Below are 22,876 nucleotides of genomic sequence, written 5' to 3' on the forward strand. Positions count from 1 at the left end.
CATGTGCAAGCTCATGTCAGGGTTAAACGTACCCAGACTTAGTGGGGCAGCAGGAGGGAAGACGGGCAAGCAAAAAGTGTGTGACTTGTAGTGGGTTTATGCCAGCCTTTGTTCACTGTGAGGAAGCGTGGTACATACAATGAATGGGACTTGTGATCAGATTTTAAGGCAGTAATGCTATTACTGTAGCTCCATTTTGAATTCTTTCTTAACTTCCTATTACAAAGAATCCAGCAAAAGCTATGGAATGTAAACTGCACACATAATTTTCATTTTCTAAACAAAATTATTTTACTTAGGTCTTTTCTTAGGAAAATATACTGTATTATCTGAAAAAAAGGCAATAGTACTAGCATTCTGTGTTGCTTGACTTCAGTGTTCCCACTAGAGGGATTACAGAGTCTTTGAGATCTGCAAAATCAGTAGCTATTTATTCTACACAGATTTCTTACTGGTGTATTTCTAATGCAATGGTCTTATTGTAACTTAAAAGGTTACCATAGCTCAGTAGCCCTTCAGAAGGCAGGTGTGTACTTGTTAATCTCTTCGAACAGCCTTCCTTTGCAGCCTTCCTTTTCCTTGGATAAAAACTGAATAAACAAAAGCACTACTGCAAACAAAATGCCTACACAACAAACCATATAAAACACATCACTTTGTTACATCTGTCTCCTAGCTCTTTTGCTTATGTGTGGTTGAATTTAAATAATCTTGCAAATATTAACTACTGAGTGCAGTGTTCATTACCAGTAGTCTCAGTAGAAGCACTGCAAATGGAGGATGACTAGGTATTTATTCTGAGTTCAAGGACAAAAAAAATCCCAAACTTATGAAACATGTCTACCTTTTCTATACAGCTATAGTTGCACAGTTTTAGTATCTTTATCTACCAATTGGTCTGAATCGTATCTGTTTTTTTCTCACTAAAGCACTTGAAAATTCCTTCCTATTATCTTTAAGCTATTGGCAATACATATATACTACTTGACAGTCTGCTTATTAGTGTATAACTCTTCAAATCTTATCACTTATATTCTTTGCCACTTATTTTCAATCTTTCCGGCCTTTAATATTTTTATCACTGTACTGAGATCCTATTTTAATTAGGAAAGCTTCTTGCCCAGATGTTAATATATGTACTCTAAAAAGGTTCAGCACAGTCTCTCCAATAACCTACACTGCATGTGATTAAGTCTGGTAAATAAAACTATTTGACCGCTGCACAGACTGATATCAACAGATGCTTATTCAAATACTCTTGTGAGATAGGTATTTTTTAAGTCGAAAAGCTAGCCAGATTCACTACTTTATTTCTCAGCTGCTCTGAAAAGATGGGCTTTGTATATGCTATCCTGTGTGATGAAGGTATTAAATAATGATTTGTCTCTTCCGTTTGGCAACTCTATTGAATATTAAATTTCACAGAACACCACAATACTTGTTTTCGTGTTACTGTCAATTATTAACAGTATCAGTGCAATTGGTGCTGAAATAATAAAAATATACGCTATATAGATACTGTCCAAAAGCCCTGTTTACTGGATGACTTAGAAGCTGAGAAGGGTGACTCACTCTTAATGAAAAGTTTACTATAAATTAGCATGATTAAATTAATAAGGTCCTACACAAATTTATAAAGTTCTTCAGAAATTATGCTAAGAAACAGAAAATAAAATGTTATCCTTCCAGATTTCTGACAGTAGACCATTTACCCTGCAAGGTCTCCATCAGTAGATTTGTTTCAGTCATACAGACTCTTGCAACTTAATTAAACACCTCTCAACATGAGGAAGTTCTAATATTTTGCAAATAAACAGTCCATCTCAGACCAAGCTGTGGCCATTTCAGCTCTTGTTGCTTCCTGGGATACTGAAGCGAAGGAAGAGTCAGTAGGATTACAGCACAGGTTGTACCAGTGAGTTTCCCCAGTCGGGAGGTGGCTGTTGAATCAAAGCTGAGACTCCTCCAGCTAATCGCCAAAACCAGAGTGGCCTCAGACTGAGCACTGCTCGTGGGACCCAGCATGAAAGGGCTTCCTAGCTCCAGTGGGACACTGGCATTCCCTCCTCATTCCTGCTCCAGAAGAATGTGGACCTACAGACCCAAGAGAAAATTGTACAGCTTACCTATTTTCTCTTTGGGACCAGGGACAGGTGTTCAGACTTTGAAGAGAAAGCTACAGTACCAAAAAAGGAGGACACGTTTAACATAACGATGCATTCTGTGATACACGTGATACGTACGCACAAACTACTGACTTATGTGCTTTATGGCCTTTTTGTAAACCACGAGTGGGTGATTTTAAAATAATTTGACGTCAACACAGGCGATTCACTGGCGAACATCATCAGTGCCTTCCAAACGCCTTAGCGGGTAACACCGCGATCCAGACGACGGCTTCCACAGGAGCAGCAGTCCCTGGGGCGTGCCAGGGATAAGGCCTCTGCTGCCTGCCGCTGCGGGCGGGCCGCAGCAGCGCCGAGCCTCTGGGCCTCCCGCGGCCGCTCGCTCGGGGGTGGGGTCTCCTTCCCAGCTGTGCGGGGGTTACCCGCGCTGCCTCCCGTGTGTCTGACAGCGGCTGGCAGGGATACCCCGCAGGCCAGCTGAACCCGCTCCCCCTCGCCTCCACCGGCCCCGCGCCTGACGCCGCAGCCTCCCGCGCCCGCGGCACTCCCCGCCTGCCTCCCGCCCGGACGGGGCCGCACCGCCCCGACGACACCGGCAGCGACGGAAGACGCAGGGGAAGGGGCCGACCCGCCGCTCCGCCACGGGCGGGCCCCGAAGCAGCGCCGCGCCGCCCAGTTACTGTGGGGAGAAAAAGCCGCCTCCGGGCCGGCGGCCTGTACCACCCCGGTGGGGGTGGTTGGAGCGGGTGGTCCCTCAGCTCCCGACGGCACCGTCTTGCACTGCCCGGCTGCCCCGGTGACAGGGGGCAGCCGGTTACCCAGCACGGGTGGCAGAGCTTCCAGCCCTCGCCCTTTCCGGAGCCCGCGGCCCGTCCCGGTCCCCCCTTCCTGGCCGGGTGGTTGCGCCCGGGCGAGGCCGGACTGGCAGGGGCAGGTGCCAGCCGAAGATGGCGTTTCCCGGGCAGCCGGCGCCCGGCGGCGGTTTCTACCAGGGCGGGGTGAGCGGGGGCTGGCGGCGGGCTGAGCCCGAGCGACGGGGGCTGGCGGGGCGCGGCCGCGCTGAGCCTGGGCTCGGGCCCGGCACGGCGGCGGGGCAGCCTGGCTGAGGCGGGGGCGATGGCGCCTGGGGCGGGGCAGCTCCTTCCCTGCCTTTCCCCCCTCGCCGCGCACTGCCGGGGACCTGAGGCGCCCTCCGAGTCGCCCTGCCCGCGGTGAGGGGCGTCGGCCTCGGCCCCGCGCCGGCCTGCTGCGGCCCTGCCCGGCTGCGAGGCGTCCGGCAGAGTTGGCGGGGGGGGCGCGACCCTCGTCCCCGCGGCGCAGGTAGGGGTGGCTTCGCGGGCTCCCTGAGGGGGGTGGAGGGGCGTCGGCTTTCCGGCCCGCGCCGGGAAGCGATCAGAGCCGCATTAGGCGGGGCTCTGCCCGGCCTTGCCGGCGTCCTGCCCGCCGCTCGCCCGCGGGAGGTGCTGCTGGAGCCGGCCTGGGGCGGCTCGGGGCTCCGCCCGCGGGAGAGGGGAGAAAAGAGGAGGCACCTGCCCGGCAGGTGCTGCCGGTGGGCGAAGGTCACTTCTGGGGGTGTCGCTCCCCGAGTCGCTTCCCCACGCAATCCCCCGAGCGAGGTCTTGTGTCTTAATACCTTGCGTAAAGCTGTCTTCGCTTCATGGGGCCGACAAATAGCTAAGCGGCTTCGAAGAGCAAGGTACACCTGATCAGACTCTGGCTATCTCCAAAAAAGGCATATTCTTGTCTCGGCAAAAGACAGGTGTAGACTCTGTTACACAGATTATTGGTTCAGCTCAGTCAAACAGGATTAACTTACATCATTCCATGATTTTCACTTAAGCATCAATTTTATTTAAAAGTTTCCATGCTTAATGTATAGTCTTCCAAGTATTTTCCCTACAGATCTGTCTTGCTCAACTTTTTTGAAGTGGAAAGAAAAATCTGCAGTACCTTAATAGTCGTATCTTCAGTACCCCATTTTCTGCTAGTAATAGACTCTAAAATTCAACCTTGATGAGATACACCGTACTGCATGTAGATCAGTGGATTGCTCCTCTGCCAGGTTTTACACTGATCTGCTTAAATTACAATAAAAGAGTATATTGCTACCAAGATTGTGTCTTCCCCCCCCCCCCCCCCCGAATTACTTTTTTGGTTGATTTCACTTTTTTGTGTTGTGTGTATATAAAACCACAAGTTGATTCTTAAGTACAAACAGTACAATTTCTTAACAGTTAACTGAATCATTAATTTAAAATTAATTTTCTTCTTGATTTCTAAAGTATGGAGGAGCTCCAGGAGGACCAGCATTCCCTGGACAAGCTCAGGATCCTTTGTATGGTTATTTTGCTGCAGTAGCAGGGCAGGTAAACTTACAAAATTTTATTTATTTCTTGGATGTTTTTTTTCCTAGGGAAAAATTTCTACATTAGCTTGTGGAAAGAGGAATGCCTAATATTTGCAGTGAGGAAAACTTGTTTCAAGTTTAAAGAAAAAAAAAGACAGGTTTTACTTAGCCTATCTGCTAAATATAGCTGTATAGCTATATAAATATAGCTATATACACACAGTAACTATACAGTTTGAATAATGCTGTTAGTTTCTATATAGTGTGTTTAAATGCATACATATATATACACACATGTATGCATGTACGCGCTCTATTTCTTCTTTAAGTGTATACAGGAACTATATAGTTACATGAAATGTAACTGAATTGTGGCTCAGCTCTGGGTTGGGAAATGCTGTCAGCTTCAAGAGAAAGAAGCCAGAAACAATGGGAAGCGTGGGCCGTGGAGATGGCCTGGCTAAAAGCAGGAAATGCTAATAAGAAAGAGATCATTACATGATCTTAAATAGACTCACAAATGGAAAAGCAGTCTTGAGTTGTGCCAGTATCTGGGCTTGCTGGTAGGATAGAGTGATTACTCTTTTAGAGGAAAAGGCATTCACAACTTTGATTTTTCGCATTCACAACTTTCTTTTTTCCTCCCTGTCATTCTGCACTGCATTTTTAATTTCTTTCCTGTAATTTTGTGGCATATATTGTTTTTGTATGATTATGGATGTTACTAGAAATAAGTAGTTCTTGAACTATATTACAAAGTTTAGGAGCAAATAAGTTAGGTTTATTGAGCTGAAGTTCTGTCTTTGTTGGCAATATGTGTAGCTATTTATTGCACACTTCTAGGGTGTCTGCAAATCTAAAACTGCTCCTGGATCTGTTATCCACAGGTACACATAATGACAGCGTGACAGTTTGAATTCAGCAGTATTAGCTGATGTTTAAATTCCCAGTTTAAGACTGTAATTTGGGTTATTTTTGTTCTCTACGTTATTCTTTTGAATTAGTAATGCATCTTACAGTCTATATATTACTTCTTTAACATTGCTTATGAAAATATGTAGACCATGTATTTTTGTAGTAAAGGAGAACACTGGAATGACCTATGTGGGGTGAGGCAGGCCTCTCTGGTAAGGTGGAACCCAAGTTAAATTCCACTAAATGTGCTGACAGTTTGCCTGCCAGCTGAGATACCTCTGCATCCCAGGTGCCACCTGGATGTGTGCCAGGAATCAGCAGTGGAACCAGTAAGTGACGCTGGAAAAATGAGTAAGCTCCTAGTGTAAAGAGAAAGGGAGGTAACAGCTGTGGATGCAGTGTTGTGGAGAAGAGGTGGCAGGAGCTGGACCTCAGCAAAGCGTAGACCATCCCCAGGCTTCTCAAGTGAGGCATGGTTACTGAAAGCTGGGGAACCAGTGAGCTAATGGGTACGATCAAGTTAGCGCTTAAGAGTACTTAAATTAGTACTCTTAAATACTTCCTATTTGTAGAAATCATTCCATATTGAAATAAACTGGGGAGCTTTTGAAATGTTATCCTTGGAATTGGAAGAGTCAGTTTCAGAGACCAGTGGCTGTGCAGAAAGCAAAAACCCTGTAAGGAGACAGTGAAATGGAACAGATTATCAGTTGCTTTTACAGCCATCTGTGCAAGTCTGTAAAAAGCCACATCTCACAGTTTTCCATAAGTACTTATTGTAGAATTAGTAAAGTTTTTGGTTATGGTTTGCTGCTCTCTGTGTTGTTTTTGTACCTATATAATATATAATGGTATCTCTGAGCTTTCTTTGAAGTAGTTTACAACAGGGATCTTGTCTTAGATTTGGGGAATTAGTTGCCTTTGTTTACAGAAGAAAATCAAAAGCATTGTTTCAAATCTTTATTCAATTAATTGAATCTGTCTTTGTAGGAAGTAATAATTTTCTTTTTTTAGTCTGTTCACAAAGCCCCTATGCCTTGTCTAGTTTAACTGCTTAAGTTCTACTTTTAAAAAAAAAAAAAAAAAAGCCAAGCATCTTTCTGGTAATGTTAATCATGATTACAAATCATGCTTTTCTGTCTTCCTGCCTCTTTTAAAGTTATGCAGATCCTGCCTTTGTTTCAGAAGGCAAAAGGGCTTTGAAGAGATTTGCTGCTTAATATGCACGGCTATTTCAAATCTCTTTTTTTTTAATTTTCCTGTGAATGTAAAGTCTTAAATACATCTGTATCGTTAGACTGATGGAGTAGATTGGAAGCAATTTTGGGTTTAGCTGCCATTAATTTTACATAGAATCAAAACATTGTTGCTCTTTTTTTCAGACCTTGTCAAATATCATTTAACATATTAACTACTATTTGTCCTATAAATAATGATACTTCATTTCTGAAAGTTACCTGGCTGTGCCATTCCCACCATGCCATTTAGTACCATACCTCTGTTCTTAAAAAAGGAAGAAAAAAAATGCTTACTGGATTTAAAAACATCAGGAAAACGCTGAGGCAAATACATTTGTTTCAAAATAAAGCAACTCTCTTTTCACTATTTAATGCTTTACAAAAGTCACATCGTTTTTTATATCTACAGATACAATGTTCCATCCTTGAATGAGGTTAAATTATACTCAAACTCTCTGTGAACCGAACTTCATGTTGGGTGTGTGAGGAATGTGACCTAGAATTCCAGCTCCACTTTTGACAGCTCATTGCTTTGCATGAATTGGCAGTTGTTTTCTCTATTTGGCCCTGAGCAGGATGCGTTGGAAGTGAGTCATTTTCCAAACCATGCAGATAGGTATTTTTTCTGGGTTTGTTTTGTTTTTCTTTCAAAGTTCTTTGCTTTCTGCTTTTGTTTGTTCTGCTAACAACTTACTATCCCCCAAAAAACAGGGGGTTTTAGATTTGTAAGTCTTAAAGCTGTCTTGAGAAGAGGGTATGTATGATCTGGGTTCCAGGTTTCCTACTGTAGCAGTGAGATCATAAACATATAATCTAAAGTGACTACAATACCCACTAAGTTAAAATTAGTACTTTAAGGAAAGCTGTCTTTCTGTTCAAAATTTTGCGCCTTGGTTTCTATGCAGCTGGCTCTCAAGTATATGCTACCAATATTTGATGTGGGTTTGTTTTGGTTTTTTTTTTTTTAAAGTTAAGTTTAGAGCAAACCTGCCTATCCTGTTCTTTTTTTAGTACATCACTAGATGGGAAAGCTAATGCATATTGCAAAAATATCAACTAAAGAAACATCATTACAGATACGGGTTATAAAAGTCAGTTTCTGTCATGTAGCAGACAGGTAATCAGTTGTTTTTTGAAAGAGTAACTAATTTAATGCCACTGAAAAGGGAGTGGGTACTGGGAATAACCAGCCTGGGAGAGGGAATTAAAACAATAGCTGATGCATCTTCTGTTATCGAAAGGATGGACAAATAGATGCTGATGAGCTACAGAGATGTCTCACCCAGTCAGGGATTGCAGGAGCGTATAAACGTAAGTTAATGATTTAAATAAACCAAAAAAACCCCCATCCCTAAAGCATACTAATTCTTCTGCCATCTACTAGAAAACGCTGGTAGTTGTGCCTTCTGCAGAGTTTTTTTTATTTGCATGGTAAATGGGCTTGCTTTCCATATGGACTACTTTGAAACATAAATTCTCTGTATTCAGTTCTGTGCATACAGGACTTCCCTTCTCAGCCTTCTTAGTTCCCCACTGCTGAGCTGTGGAGTTGGAGAAGTGTTTTGTTTTGTAATGCACAGCCAATTCTTAAAAAGGTGTTTCGCTTTGGTTTTAAATTGGCTTTGATATTGACCAAAAAATTCTGTGGCAGGACTCCTCTGTCGGGATACCTGGTGTTCAGTTTACAAAATCGAGCTTCTCTGAGTAAAACTGGCTTGCTCAAGTGATGTCTATGATGAAATATAAATGACCACTTTGACTGAAACCCAAAACCTTTATGGATTCAGATAAGAGCAGATTAATTTTAAATATAACTTGAATTGCCTCCAGATTGTCTGCTGTCAGTTTTTCTAACAAGTAATGATTAAAACTCTTATTTGGATCAAAATATGGTATGGCTCTATACAGTGGAAGCAATTATATCATATTTTATACATTATAATATATTATCAGTATATAATAAAAAGCAATTTAAAATTTTACATTTAGACAAAACTGAAAATCATTCTTTTAATATAATTTATTTTTCCCTTTTCTAATTTAAACAGCTTTCAACTTAGAGACTTGCAGACTCATGATCTCGATGCTGGATGTATCCTTTACTATGAAACGTAAACATTTTTGCATTACGTAAGCAAAGATGAGAGGGTGCCAAAAATTTGGGAAATGCTTTGTAATTCCCATTCAGCCCTTACTTGATAAGTATTGTGATCATTGTGATTGGGGAACTACAAAATTCCATTCTTATTCATTTTACAGGATGAAATAATAATTATAATAAACGAGGCTCTTGGTGACTGATCTCCTGACAACAAGTGGTATCCCTCTAAGCCTAGGGAACTGTTTTTCCATTGAATGTATGAAGAGTCAGGTCTGGCAGGCCAGAATAGAGTTTTGTGCAAATCGCTCATTGTGCTTTTCAAATGGGACAACATTCTAATCCTTCCTAATGAAGTAAGTATTTGTACTACACAGCCTGAATGCAATCTGAGTCCCCCTAAATCCTGTTCCTTGAATGAATCAGGTTTGAGTATCTAATGGGATGGTATATGGCATTCAGCAGTAGGACCTATGGAAGACTGTATACCTTGTATACCATCCAAGGTTGGAATCTCTGAAGTTTTTTAGTAGAAATTTAAGTTGTCATGTTCAAATGTTTTGCTGTTTAAAAAGAAAAAAGCAGAAATGAAACTGGAAGGGCTGTTAGCTCGCCTTGAACAAACTGCTTAGAATGCAAGAGAACTGATATTCTAACAAAGTAATTTTTCATTTGGCATCTGTTTTTATTTCAGATACGTATTTCAGTGGTAACAATTACACTGCAGCAGGTAAAAGAGAAGTGTGTGAACTAAGTTAAATACACAAAGAGCAAATAGTTTTATCAGGTTTCACTGAGAAGAAGTGGGGAGAGCAAGTTCTCTGACCTTTGGGTTTGGTCGGTAGTATTATCTCTGTTTGTGCTGTGGGATGCTCTAGTTAGTTTTCTACCAGAAAAATTAATAATAGTAAAATATTGTTAATATTGACCTTCAAGAAAGAGTTTTTAACTACAGATGATAAAAAATACAAATTGCCATTGAAGAGAGGGCTTTTTTATGTTTTTTAAGTTAAGAAACGTTTTTCTTAGCTTTGGAATCAGAGGGATATGTCTGGCACACTGGGATTTAATGAGTTTAAAGAACTCTGGGCTGTGGTCAATGGCTGGAAGCAACACTTTGTAAATTTTGACAACGATAGAAGTGGTACAGTGGATCGTCAAGAACTAGAGAAAGCCTTGATGAATATGGGTAAGCTGTGAAATGTTCTTGCTTCTGACTCTGACTTACAGCATTTCCCAGTACCAGTTATCATCCTGCAGTAACTGACACATGATATTTCCAATTAAAAATGTGTTGGATTCTGTTAACTTACCTGTCTTTTCAAAATAGACTTCTTATTTTCAAATAGGATTTAGACTGAGCCCGCAGGCAGTGACTGCAATCACAAGGCGATACAGCACTCGTGGAAAGATTACATTTGATGATTACATTGCCTGCTGTGTGAAACTCAGAGCTCTCACTGGTATGCTGCATTATAGCCTTGTTACTATCATCCCCATAATATATTTTTATTTAATGAAATCTGATTACTCACTTATCTCAAGTTCAACTTTAACTTTTACATACCACAAAATAGGTTTCTTTCAATAGAGTTTACAGGCAGAAGTGGAACAATTACAGATTATGATTTTTTTAAAATCTCCATTGAAAAATGGACTTAAAACTAATGCAGGGTTTATTCCAGAGCCTAGAAGAGTTATGTTATCAAAATTGGGAAACTGTATTTATTAACAGAACATAAGGGGTTGTATATGATAAATATGAAAATTGAGAACGGGAAATTAAGTCTTGGAATGAATTGCAGTGTTCTTCATGAGTTCTCATTCATGTGACTTGGGGAATTTTATGAAAGTACTATGCATTTAAAAAAAAATTATTAATTGTAATTCTTACCTGGTTTCTGTTTTGTTTTCTTAATGCATTTTTGCAGAATGTTTTAGAAGAAGGGATATATCTCAGCAGGGTTTTGTGAACTTCCAGTATGATGATGTAAGTGAACTTTAAGGAATCAGTTAAATTTACAGGGTAAAACTAAAGAAAAACTTAAAACTGAAGACAAACACTAATGATTTGAGTTTGTGCCTGTCTTCCCTACGCTTATGGTGTTACTTGAGAGCACAAAGGTTCTGGGTTTTGTTGAGTATTGTCTCAAGAAGTTTTCACATATTTTATAGAGTTCTGTAAAATGTTGTGCATTTTTGTCTGGACTTCTTACCAGCATGGTTCAAGAAGATCTAAGAAGCTACATCGCTTGCTAACATCACTTTCTTTGACTTTTTTTCTTTTTTTGTTTTAAGACTTGGTAGGTGTTTTTCCCAGGAAAGGCTGGGGGAGGTGCGGTGGGGACAGACACGAATCGCACTCAGTCAGGCTTGTAGGTCTTGGCTTCTTGGCCGCATCTGTGCAGGAAAAGGAGAACACTAGATTCAAGTATTCCTGGGTTTTTTTGTTGTTATTATTAAGGAGATGCTTTGTTTGAATTAACTATTAGCCAATTTTCATATTTAGTTTCAAAGCTTTGTTGTTCATGGACTGAATTTGTTTACAGAAAAGGGTAGTGACAATGGGTATTTTAGGAGAAAAAGTGAAAACTTGTTCTCTACCATACATCTAATAACTGGTTATTCTTTTTGCAGTTCATACAGTGTGTTATGAGCGTCTAAATCAAAAGGAAGGAAGCCATGGATGATCACGATTAACATTCCAGTTTGTGTTTGCTTTGCCAAATCTTCCAATGATTATGTATCTCAATATTGGAAACTGCATATTTTATGAAGGTATCGCTTTACACACTTGCATTTTTTTAGTTTTGACAATGAATATAAACTACTCGTGTACTGTTGTCTTTTAACTTCCAACCTGTGACTATTAAAGATGTTTTTATTTTCATAAACTTGTAATTCACTATGTATAACTCAAATCATGCAGATAGTAAGTTTTTCTGTAATGTGTTTACCTTCTTCCTGTGATTCACTAAAACCAGTTCCTGGAGTGCAACTTACCTTTTTCTGTCTTAAATAGCGTCATGTGTATGACATAAGATGATACACATTCTTTTGTCTTTGACAGCCTAAGACAGATGTACAAACTGAAAGAGCTTTTGGAATGGTCATTTTATGCTGGTCTGTTAAAACACCAGTAAGTTTAAGCTGCTTGTTTTGACAGCTAGCTGTTTTCAAGATGACGTCTGTGACACCATGCACTGAGTGTAAGACTACCTGTTCAAACTTCTCATAAGCAGGGATGCGACAAAACACAGCAGAGAACTCTTCTAGCAGTGCGCTCTTGTACAGAGGGGCTTTTGTTCCAGTAAGATTCTTGCTCTGTTTGTGTCACTATATAAAACACTTTTAAACATACAGAAACTATGCTGTGTCAGTTTATACATTAACTTTCCCTTTAACAATGAACTTCTAAGCTGCCAGACTTCAGTTCCATGTAAATTAGTGTTTCTGTCTCCTCCACTTTAAACCCTAACAAGTAGCCTTCCTGCCTCTGTATGCCAACTAACATACAAGGACCAAAGCCCACTTTGAAAAATTCTTGCCAGATTGCTATTTCAGATCACGGCAGTAATTACCAATGCTGTAGAATTTACATGAAAGCAGATACAGAAGGACAAGACTTTTTTTTCCTGAGATTTTTCAGGGAAAAAAAGGTTTTTTTGTTTGGTGGGGTTTTTTGGTTGATTTTTTTTTTTTGAGGGGAAGATTGACATTGTATGGGAAGAGGGAGCAGCACAACTGTGTGGAGGTAGTTCCAACTTTTTTCCAATGAAATAAATTAATGAAACTTTCATTAATTTTGGTCACTTTTACCTACCACAGAGGAGTGATAGATGTTCTTTTGCTAGCCTTGTAAATGCAAAGAATGCCAGAAGAATGTTAAAAGGAGTATATTTCTTATATTAGTGGTTTAGAGCTCTTTTGGGGAGGAGGCTTTGCACTAAGGAATGAAAGCAAAACTATACATGCGTGCATATATATAGATACATATGTCACTGGACAAACAACAGAAATAATCCTCAGAGCAGAAATCTTGCTTGAAGATATTATTTTATACCCTAGCTTGCTAAGAATACTGTAAAATCCAGGTCTCTAGTTTCTGGGCTATAAATTCAAAGCTGGCTGGTCTCACCTAAAGAAGCAACTAGTACTATCCTTTGGATATTGCTTCTAGTTTCATTTCAGAAGCTAGTTCTCTTTCTGCCCTCAAAAATGAATTTTAAAGGCATAGACATGATTATACTTCCACATTCTGATAATTGTACATTGTCCTGTTGCACATAAAGGTGGGAAACAGACATGGAATGCTACAGAAGGCATTTCTAACTTGATGACCAAAGTCCATAAAGGTTCGTCTGACTGAAATAGCCAACATCAGTTCTGCTGCAGTCCAAAACTTTGACAGCTGACGAGGCTAGTAAGAGTATGAAGCAAAGGCTGTTCTTTAGGGTTTTGATTAGACCATTTTGCATAAATACAATATTCATCCTTACACTGTTAATTTTACCCTAAAAATGATGAGACATCTTTACCAAAATGGTCATTACCCACACAACTTCTCTCTTAAACTTTAAAGGATAAATCATCTTTCATGTTTAGACATAAACTAAGAAATTTGCTAAGGAGTGCCTACAGAATTTGATGTCATCTAACTAAAAAATAAAACACCTGAAACCAATGTAAAACCTGAAACCTATGTAAAAGTTGCTTCCCCATTAAGAGCAGATTCAGTAAGCAATCTGAATATGTAAGTTACCTGCTTCAGAGAAACACAGTTATCTGTAACTCAGAATTAAGGCTGCTTCTGTCCCAAAAGGCATACTAGGAAGGATGCTTATATGATACCCAGCGGGGTGATTGCTCTTGACCTTTGTGCAAACAATTGGGCATAGTTTAGAATGTAGATAATTTTTCTAGGTTTCCCTCAGACGTGCAAACCTAAGGAACAGTAATTTTAGATTTGCCTTGGCAACAGTAGAACCCTAAGACAAAGATTGGGAAGCTCACAGGATCATTGTCAACCCTGGAATTTGAAAAATAGCATCTGTATTCTATTATTAGCTATTAGCCTTTTTTTTCCCATGCATGCAGCATCTTTTTTTTACAGAGACCTACAAAACAGGAAGTGCTAAATACAAGGACTTCTGAGAACAAAATACACACAACAGTCTTTGTCATTGAAAGTCACTTTACTGATGTTACAATATGTTAGTAACATTGAAAACCACAGGCATTTGTATTAAATACTCTCATAGAAGTGGATACTGTGATGCTGTTATTAAAAGAGAGCAAGAATTTAGAACCCCAAATTACAATGATTTTATTTTATAAAAAGCAACATTTTGTTTAGCTACGTGAAAGCCAGATTCATTCACTTCAACAGCCCAATGCCTGTAATGTTTATGACAAAAATATCACACTCAAAGCTAGAAAGTTGTAAATTGCAATGCTTCATTTTGGTGTTTCTCAAAATCTTATGTTTCTATTACATCAGGTATGTTCTTTAAAGGATTTTAACTAGCAAAGACAACAATGTGGTATAGGTTGCCTGTTTTTGCTAATACTAGCCCAGCCCCAGTGGTGAAACATGATTCTCCTTGCCTCCCTAAATGTTTTACCAATAAGGGCTAGTATGAGTGAAAAAATAGATAGCCTTTTTTTACAGCAATGCCGAAGATAAACAGCACAAAATGAAGCTGGCAGAGCCAATTGGTACAGACCACCCCAAAAGCTTTGCTGAAAGAACTGGTCATACTGTAAATAGTGTTTTCTCCAGCGGATTAAAAATTCTGTAATGCTTTGCTATTCTGAAAAAAATATTTTGCATTTATGCAACAATAAAAATAAGTACTGTATTCTATATAAAACACTACCTATTGTAATATAGCTTTACCCTTAAGAAAAGAAAAATCAGGTTATATATTCACAGTTTGAATATGTTCTGGACTGTATTTCCAAGCATAAAATATGCAGAGTCTCTACACAGGCAGTGAGCAGGAGTCCTTGTACCAATAATCAAAATAAATCAGCATTTACTGTTATACAGAGCCTTACGATATTGCATGATTAGCTGCTAGCACCACTATACTTACAAGGTCAGTCAGGCCTATATACAGAATTTCTAACGTGGTTGTAAAAATAGACTCTCCATGCTAAAGTTAGAATATATAAGGTCTTAAGGCCTCATGTTAAGATATTTTTTAACCAAAACTCTTTTTATTCAGAGGAATACAGAAACAGAAAAAAAATTAGCTTGTTGCTTTGACATTTTATGCTCTAGTAATTAAAAATAGTGTAAGAAAGACACCTATACTTCTCCCTTAGAGAATGTGTTTCTTTTTAACTGCTCTGCGCTTATTTTCCCCAGTCTTCCTCATCTCATTCTGAGTTATATTGCAATTACGGCCTATCTACGTAGCAGAAGTTTTTAAACAGTTTAAAGCTGGCTTAGCTAAAGTGATTTTGAAACTGGTGTAGATTGGATTTTAGAGAACTGAAAGCACCAGACCTGGCTGGGTGAGCCAGTTTTGAAGTCAGGTACGAAGTTTCTCAAGTGTGAGCAAACAACCACATTTCTGTGTTCTGAACTTATTTTTACTGCTTGTTTTGGTTAATTGGATGAGATAACATATTAATGTTGACTGTTGTAGTGCTTTTCTAAATAGCTGCAGAAAACTTGCGGAATGACAAGATACCACCTGCTGGGTGTACGAGCTACTGTTCCCAAAGCTTTAGTTTACATCAGCATCCATACTTTAGGCACCAGAAATGTTTTTCATAAGCTGACTTGGAAAATACTTGGGTCAAAGGAGTTTTTTAGTGTAGATAATAGGGGTATTACTTAATTTCCTGTTGAAATCACACTTAAGAGTCCTATCTGTATTGCAGCTGTGTATACACACTCAGTTTCACCGTTTCCCTTTTTCATGCTCTATTAGGATAATAGTTGTGTGCACACAGGAACGTTACCCCACCATGCAGTCACGGGATGACAAGGTGTACATACGTGTGCAGTTTACTCCTATTTGTCTTCAGGAAATCCGATCAAAGTCAAATGCTGATGTCTCATATGGTTTGGAAGCCATGCAAATAGTGGGTCTGATGGATAATCCATTCTGGACAAAAAACTGGCTTCAGAGGAGACCAGAATGCCCAAGCTCTTTAAAAAATGAGGCCAGTAACCTCACACTGTGGTTCATAACGGTGGCCCAAACAGTCTGCTAATGATACAGATACTCAAATAACTTAGAGAAAGAAATGGATGATCTTCAGACTTGGAGCAAGAGAAGCAGGACACAGCACAACTTTTAGGTTCACGGACTTAGCCTTCAACAATGCTAGAGGGTGAGAAAGACACAGGATGACTGAGCCACCAAGTGGTTTGACCAGTGCAAATTGCACATGAGACATGAGGCTCCACCACCTACACTGTAGCAAGAGCAAAAGATGCATTAAAACCACTGGAAAGACCTTATCCAGGCCATGGTGTGGAAAGGTGACTAACTTAGCAGCTTTTTGATCTTAGCCAACTAACACAAGAGGCTGCTTGTGGATGCAATTATCATTCATGGAAATGCTTTTCAGTAGGAGCGGAAAGGGGATGGAAGAGAAGAGAACAGGAGCTTGCTGAGTTTTACACTGGAGTGTGACAATTTTGCTTACAACAGCGAGGTATGGGATTTGATGACAGAGCAAGTCCTAAGAGCTAACTTGTTATCCCGCAGGATGACGGAGTCTCATCATTCTTTCACATTACATCCTATCCTATTCATCAATGAATTCATTAACAAAATGACTGCAAATTTGGTCAGAATTTGTAGTATATGCATGCCTGTAATAGTGTATGTACCTATTCTTAGCTCTGGTTTTGAAAACAGTTGTCACATTGGCATTGACAAGACCACTCGGTTCATTTAAAACCAGCAACAGGGATTCAGGTAAGATGACTTCAGTACACTAGCTATTGACACAATTTCTTTCTGATTTCAATTCAGGCTATAGCTCAAAGGTCCATTTGTTCATTAGCACAATCAAAATTATCTCATGAGTACATCAGCTTAGCAGGTTCAACATCTCATAAATCAGGAACTCTTAAATCATTTGGAAGTAGCTATCTTCAAAGTCAAGTCACACTTCAGGTAACTGGCAAGTAGTGACTTAAGTTCACAACTTACTTAGGCAAAGATAGGCTGTATAAAATTAACAACCTCCTTAAAACTCTTATTTAAATATAACAAAACTATATGTAAATTATCAGTCACAACCATTTCTGGTATATTGCCTGAGTATATTCACCAAAAGTCTATGGTATGGATTACTGAAGTTCTTATGTCAACAAATCCAGAATTAGCAGGTAAATTTTTACTTGTTAAACTGTGGCATCATTGTGCAGCATTATTATTTGGATACGATCTCTATTTTCCAGTCTCCATCAGTAAGTCATATTAATTTTATTTTAAATTATACAAGATTATTCTCCCAGGTTGAAATACATAACACCAACTTAAGTATAGCTCATCCTGCAGGTCCTATGCTCATATGGACAATTACTTCTATTTGAGAAGAACTGATAACCTCCCCACTTCCAACAGGCATCTACAGCATAGCTAGAAATAACTAGTTCATGTATTAAAATACAAATAAAATAAAAGCATGAGTCTCGATGAGTCAAAACGACTGAGCTATCTTACTGACAATACAAGTACTCTATTTTAGACTGGATGAGGTATTATGCGGCAATTTATATTGCTATTGCCAGTGTAACTAACTACAGTGGATAAAAATATTTGAAATCTTCAAGGTTATTAATCTGGCAGCTTTCCAACACACTACATTTTAAAAGTAGGACCCCACAGAATGTAAGCAAACAACTCCTTTCTTTGACCTCCACTGGCTTTGGAGGCTCACACAGCCCTGCCAGTTCAGGTTTTGTGCAACGACAAGGTCTCCAAGTTACCAACCTGATGCAAAATTCTCTGCAGAAGAATTTTGCAAAAACCCAAGTCCTGTGATGTTCTCACTCTAGACCGTCAAAGTGAAAGTCAGTATTTATTTAACTTAAACTTAGTGCTCATAACTAGACTTCCAGTCAGACGTACCTCCAAATGTGAAAGTGACTGTTAAAGTTACACTACACACATAACTGTATCATCATATGCTACAAATGAATTATACCAAAACAAGAGAGAAGCTGAAAGTACATACTTCATTGAAAATACAGTCAGGAGAGCCATTTGTTTGCAAAACAAGAAGCTATGAACATTACACAAAGAGCCAGTATGTTATATCCAGTTCTGTCTGCCAAATCTTGCTGCTTCTTGATAAGGCAAAAGGGAAAGGGAAGAGTAAACAGTGGTAAACATAAAATATGCACAGAGATCTAACAGGATTATTCAAAATTACATGCTAGTTTGTATACAAACAAAATATCATAAAAGGCACATGATGAACAGTCCAGTTACTAAAGACAAGACGCTAATATGGGAGGGAAAAACAGCTTCCAGGTGACAGAGTAACACAGTGGCTATCGGGTTAGCGTAATGTCCTAATGTGGGTGAACTTGAGGGTCCTGCTCAAAGTCCAGTGAAATCAATAAAAGACGTACTGATTTCAAGCAATTATGGCTCAGACCCTAATTTCATGAGCTACACGCTGCCAACTATCTTTAATCCGGTTACCTACACTCAAATCTTTGCAAAAAATATTCTTCAGTGCTGACGGATATTTATGCTTCACAAAAGTGCAGAATCTTTTCCTAAAGTAATTACAAGTGACCGGCTCCTTCCATATGATCTGTCTGCATCCACTTGCGCTCGCTCGTATTTGTCTTTCTCCAAAATACTTACCAGAACCTGTCGACTGTGAAGGAAAATCATTTGAACGCCAAGGCCAATATTTTGTCATAATCCAACATACAGCCTAATCATAAAATATAGTGCTTCTACAAATCTTACATACTTTACAGTTGCTGACATCTTTAAACATTTCTTAATTTAATTTTACATATATCTGACTTTATCGAGAGACTTAAAAGTTAAAAAAATATATTAAAAGGCTGCAAGTGTTGGGTTCACTTATTAAAGGAAATACATGAAAGAGGTAGAAGATTCAGAAACACCATAGATGTTCCCATTACAATAATATCTAATTGATCATACAGCTGTTGGGCAAGGTATTCAACTGCACCACACAGAATCGGGTGTTTTATTCTGCAATGGTACTACCGAAGCTAAGAATTAGTCAATTTTGGAAAGCTGGAGAATTACAAACTGATTTAATATGGTCCAGTTTCTTACTGACTGAAAATTCCCAAACAAAAGACATTTGTTTTACAACAACCTTTAGAAGTCTCACATGTTAGAAATCTAACCATCCAGTTATACACAAGATTAACATCTCCATCGTAAAGGGTTTGTTCCCCCCCACCCTGGTTTTTTAGGCTAAACTCACTTGTACGCCGTTTAATGCCCCAAAAAATTGTCAAGGGGGCTTCAGGGGCAGCAAGCATAGCATTCAAGCACACAGTAAAGGCGATTCCAGTAACAAAAATTGAAAGACAGCAATGAAACTGGCCACTTGCCCAGCACTGTTACTATCTAGTGCAGTGAAATCATTATGCTTCTCATAAGCTACGCCTTGCCATTTAAAACAATGTCTGAAATGCTCTATCAAAAATACACAGCAACTCTCACCAGAAGGACTTCACATCACCACATCCCGAATTGACTACTTAGAAGTATTCCCAAATGTCCAGTAAGTTTGGACTGCACATTACTTAAAGACTTTGTCTCTATTGTCTGCCGAATCATTCTTGATTACACCTGTGAGACGATACACTGGTCATCTCACTGAACAACGTATTTTGGCTGGCTCCTCTTACGAAGATTTAAGACAAAGTGCTGCTGTACTGGTTTCTGCAGTCTACCATACAACTGAGATTGTCAAGACAGTGTAAGATACTGAAAAGATAGTATAGATTTTGGTCAAACACCAGTTTCTGAGAGACACGGGTTTACAGTACTGTACTTTCTGTATTTCCAAAGTTGTCTGCTCGTAATATTAGAAAATTTGAAGTGTGATGATGTTAGTCATGACTGTTTCTTTAGGCATTTGGCAAAATACACGTATGTATAACAGCTATTTTTGACATTATCAAATGTTTACATATATACAATCTGTATACTGAGATTATAAACACGTAAGGTAAAAAAAAAGATATAATCCTTGTTTGTGTGACGTTTGTGTCAAATAGTTGCCTTTCAAAGCTTGAAATCCTGTCACAAAAAAATCCTATATTTCTTACTCCTGCATGCTAATTTCTACTACAGTATGTTGTTTTTCCCTTACATGTGGAAAGTAAAGAACACAAGGTTCATGCATACAGCGTACAAGTTTACATCGGCTGGGCTCTCCAGGAGGCGCGTTCCCAGTTCCACTCTGGTCTGACTCAGGACTGCATTAAACCAGAGAAAAACCTCTCTTACACGGGACTGGCAAAGGGACTGCAGTTGGGATGCTAGGTAAGTGTATCTGTCATCATGCGGAATAGCCTTGTCACATCCGGGCTAATTATCCCCTGTTAATTGTTACGATTTTGGTTGTTCATCAAATCCATAAAACACTAGTCAACAAAAAAGAAAGAAAAAAAAAGACTGCTTTTTTCCCTTCCAGATGAGAGGAGGTTCTCACTGTGATCACGGGCATCTCTGTTGACCTTTCGAATTGTCTGAAGAGCAGATGAATGTGCAATGACTCAGTGATGCTGAGTTTCTATAAAATTCGAAGTAAACAGTTCTGATGTCACCCCAGGAAAACAGTGCAGCTAAATGGACGTCTCCCATAGCTGCAGAGGGGGAAAAGGAACACAAACACACACTGAACACCAAGATAAAACAGGCTGCTACCCAAACAGTGTGAGGAGCTTGTTTGGGAAACTGCATCTACATCACTTGGGTCACCAAGGCTACGCTCTTGGTCTCCTCCCAGCCTCTGGTGGGTATCTGTTCAGACCACAAAGTCAGCAGTCTCAGGCTGACTCAAGTCAGCATGACTTGCAGTCAGCATAGTAAATGTCCACGGCTGGGAGTGCGGAGAGTTTGAAGGAAAAATGTCAGTGTAGCATCAACTTTGTATTAGACAGCTTTTACCTTACAGTTACGCTAACTAATATTAGTGTAGTTTCCCACTCTCTTCTGCCTAACTCTGCTCAGGGCAGCATGAATTTCTGCCGTGCATTTGAGCTGGTGCCAAGGCAGCTCCAGGGCTGAGAAACATCAGTGCAGCCCTTCCTCCAAGCTGCTCTGCTCCACATGCGCCTGGGAGACCCTGTGCTGCCCCTCACACAACTTTCTGACCCGAGCAGGACGTGGGGGTAGCAGCATGCAGGTCCCCTCAGCAGCACTCCACTCTGAGAGCAGAGACGGGAATCTCATCTGCCTCAGGAACTTGAACTAAAGCTATCACAAGTGAAACTCCTACAGCAAATTTCAGAGGTTTTTTGCTTATTCAAGTATCTGCTATGTCTGAATTGACACAAAGGAAGCAACGGCTAGTGTTGCAGCTGGAAATCTCTCCCTGCAGAGCAGCACCACCATCCACAGGGCTTGATACAAGCCCTCCACATCCTCCTCAACTGCAACGTAGTTACCTTTCCATAAAGCTGGAAAGCAGATAACCCCCAGCCTGAATGGCAGCGACGGCCCCCTGGAAGGCATAAGGGAAGAGAGCCAGCCGCAGTGCCTGCTCCAGGGCTACCCGTGCTCTGCAGCCCAAAGGCTGCCCCAGGCACGCTCCCAGCTTGAAATAAGACAACTAGTGAAATCTGGGCTTCAGGGCAGGTTTAAGAGCAACCTGAATGGATATCTGTAAACACAGCCACCGAGGCTGCCCTAATCGCTGCCAGAGGCTCAGCCTTCAGCAGCTTCTGGAGTTAAGGGTACAAAGGAAATGCCACTGGTGCTTTCACGGTTAGGCAAAGATGCTGATCTGCCACGCTTTCCTTTTGAAAAACTATCAGTAAATCAAGTCACTGACGAAACGCACAGAGAAGAGGGACACGTACCCTGGCACTTTGCCTGTTGGCTTTTTTCTCCTCATCAGGAAGTGGTGGCATCGGGTAAGGGTATTTTCTGCTGGAAGCAATAGATCCAGTGGACGAAGACGGAGACTTTGCAGGAGACAGTGTCCTGAGATGTTGAAACACACAAAATAAATGTGATGTCTTCGGGTCCTAGCACTGCAACAGCAACTGCCATTACTCTGAAGCTTGGTTCAGAACCAAGTATATAGCTTATTATTAGCTCAATATCAGGGGGATAAAGTTGTTTGATCAGTAGTCTAATAATTTCATGATATGAATAAAGGTATATATAGCTTTCAGGAACACTGGAAGAAAAAATAAAATTTCCTACTTCTTATTAGAATTGTATTGCATAACAAAAACGATTTCTTAAACTGTTTTATATGGTACTGTAATTAATCATTATAAAATTAACAAACCAAATCTGCTATTGAATAAATACAGATCTAAAAGATAGACATGGCATTATGAAGCCTAAATAGAAACAGTGATTGTATAAATACAAGCTGAACAATATCTTCTGCCAGTGACTAAATGGCAATTATCAGTGTTTTTATGCATATCTTACACATTTCCTATATTGATACAAACATAGCAAATAAATCTATTATTTATAACACAATAATTTACACAAATGCATGCACTTGGAGGCCAAACTGTTAGTTGTGAAGTAACAAAGGCATATACAAAGTGCTAATAACAAATTATTAGACATGCAAGCATCATACAGTGCATATTGTTCCAGCCAAAGAAAGAGTCTGATGAGAATATACAAAAATGGACTGATTAGTCAATGGCAATCAGCATTTCTGTACAAGGTGAGTAGAGTAAGCAGGAGCAAGTAAATGTTTGTATCACATGAAAGGCATTCTTTTCATGTCAATAAGGCAGCAGCACATTATTGACTCAAATTTTATACCCAAGAAAAACTCTTATGCTTCTGTTTTGAGATTCTGCACTTTTCCCACTTGAGAGGTTCCTATCAGGCTCTAAATCTGGGCAGAATAAAAGGGAAAAAAAGCCTCAAAGTAGAAAAATTGAGCTACCCTGGCTTTCTTGTTCTGTTTT

The 22,876-nt window shown here is 39.9% G+C and overlaps 2 protein-coding genes across 2 annotated transcripts in view; one reads left to right on the plus strand and one right to left on the minus strand.

The window, feature by feature from the left end:
• The first annotated feature begins 2,996 nt into the window (after positions 1-2,996).
• On the plus strand, positions 2,997-11,583 carry SRI (sorcin). Its single transcript, XM_050915797.1, has 8 exons — positions 2,997-3,124; positions 4,409-4,492; positions 7,868-7,937; positions 8,675-8,718; positions 9,766-9,913; positions 10,074-10,187; positions 10,656-10,714; positions 11,362-11,583. The coding sequence occupies exons 1-8, from the start codon at positions 3,074-3,076 to the stop codon at positions 11,386-11,388; spliced, it is 597 nt and encodes a 198-aa protein (XP_050771754.1). The 5' UTR covers positions 2,997-3,073; the 3' UTR covers positions 11,389-11,583.
• Positions 11,584-20,518: 8,935 nt separating this feature from the next.
• ADAM22 (ADAM metallopeptidase domain 22) overlaps positions 20,519-22,876 on the minus strand; it is a 135,211-nt gene continuing 132,853 nt past the window's right edge. Inside the window, exons 32-33 of the mRNA XM_050890839.1 lie at positions 21,791-21,914; positions 20,519-20,572 (exon numbers count right to left, since the gene is read on the minus strand). Of these exons, the coding sequence (XP_050746796.1) occupies positions 20,552-20,572; positions 21,791-21,914 (145 nt within the window). The 3' untranslated portion in view covers positions 20,519-20,551. The remainder of the gene's footprint in view (positions 20,573-21,790; positions 21,915-22,876) is intronic.

Source organism: Gymnogyps californianus, chromosome 2 (assembly GCF_018139145.2).
Source record: "Gymnogyps californianus isolate 813 chromosome 2, ASM1813914v2, whole genome shotgun sequence".
Taxonomy (NCBI): domain Eukaryota; kingdom Metazoa; phylum Chordata; class Aves; order Accipitriformes; family Cathartidae; genus Gymnogyps; species Gymnogyps californianus.

What these genes read in the sequence shown, in the direction of transcription:
- SRI (XM_050915797.1), top strand. Translation starts at nt 3,074, where the DNA reads ATGGCGTTTCCCGGGCAGCCGGCGCCCGGCGGCGGTTTCTACCAGGGC. An exon ending in GCGGTTTCTACCAGGGCGGG is followed by an intron (nt 3,125 to 4,408) that starts GTGAGCGGGGGC and finishes TGATTTCTAAAG; the next exon opens with TATGGAGGAGCTCCAGGAGG. An exon ending in GAAACTCAGAGCTCTCACTG is followed by an intron (nt 10,188 to 10,655) that starts GTATGCTGCATT and finishes GCATTTTTGCAG; the next exon opens with AATGTTTTAGAAGAAGGGAT.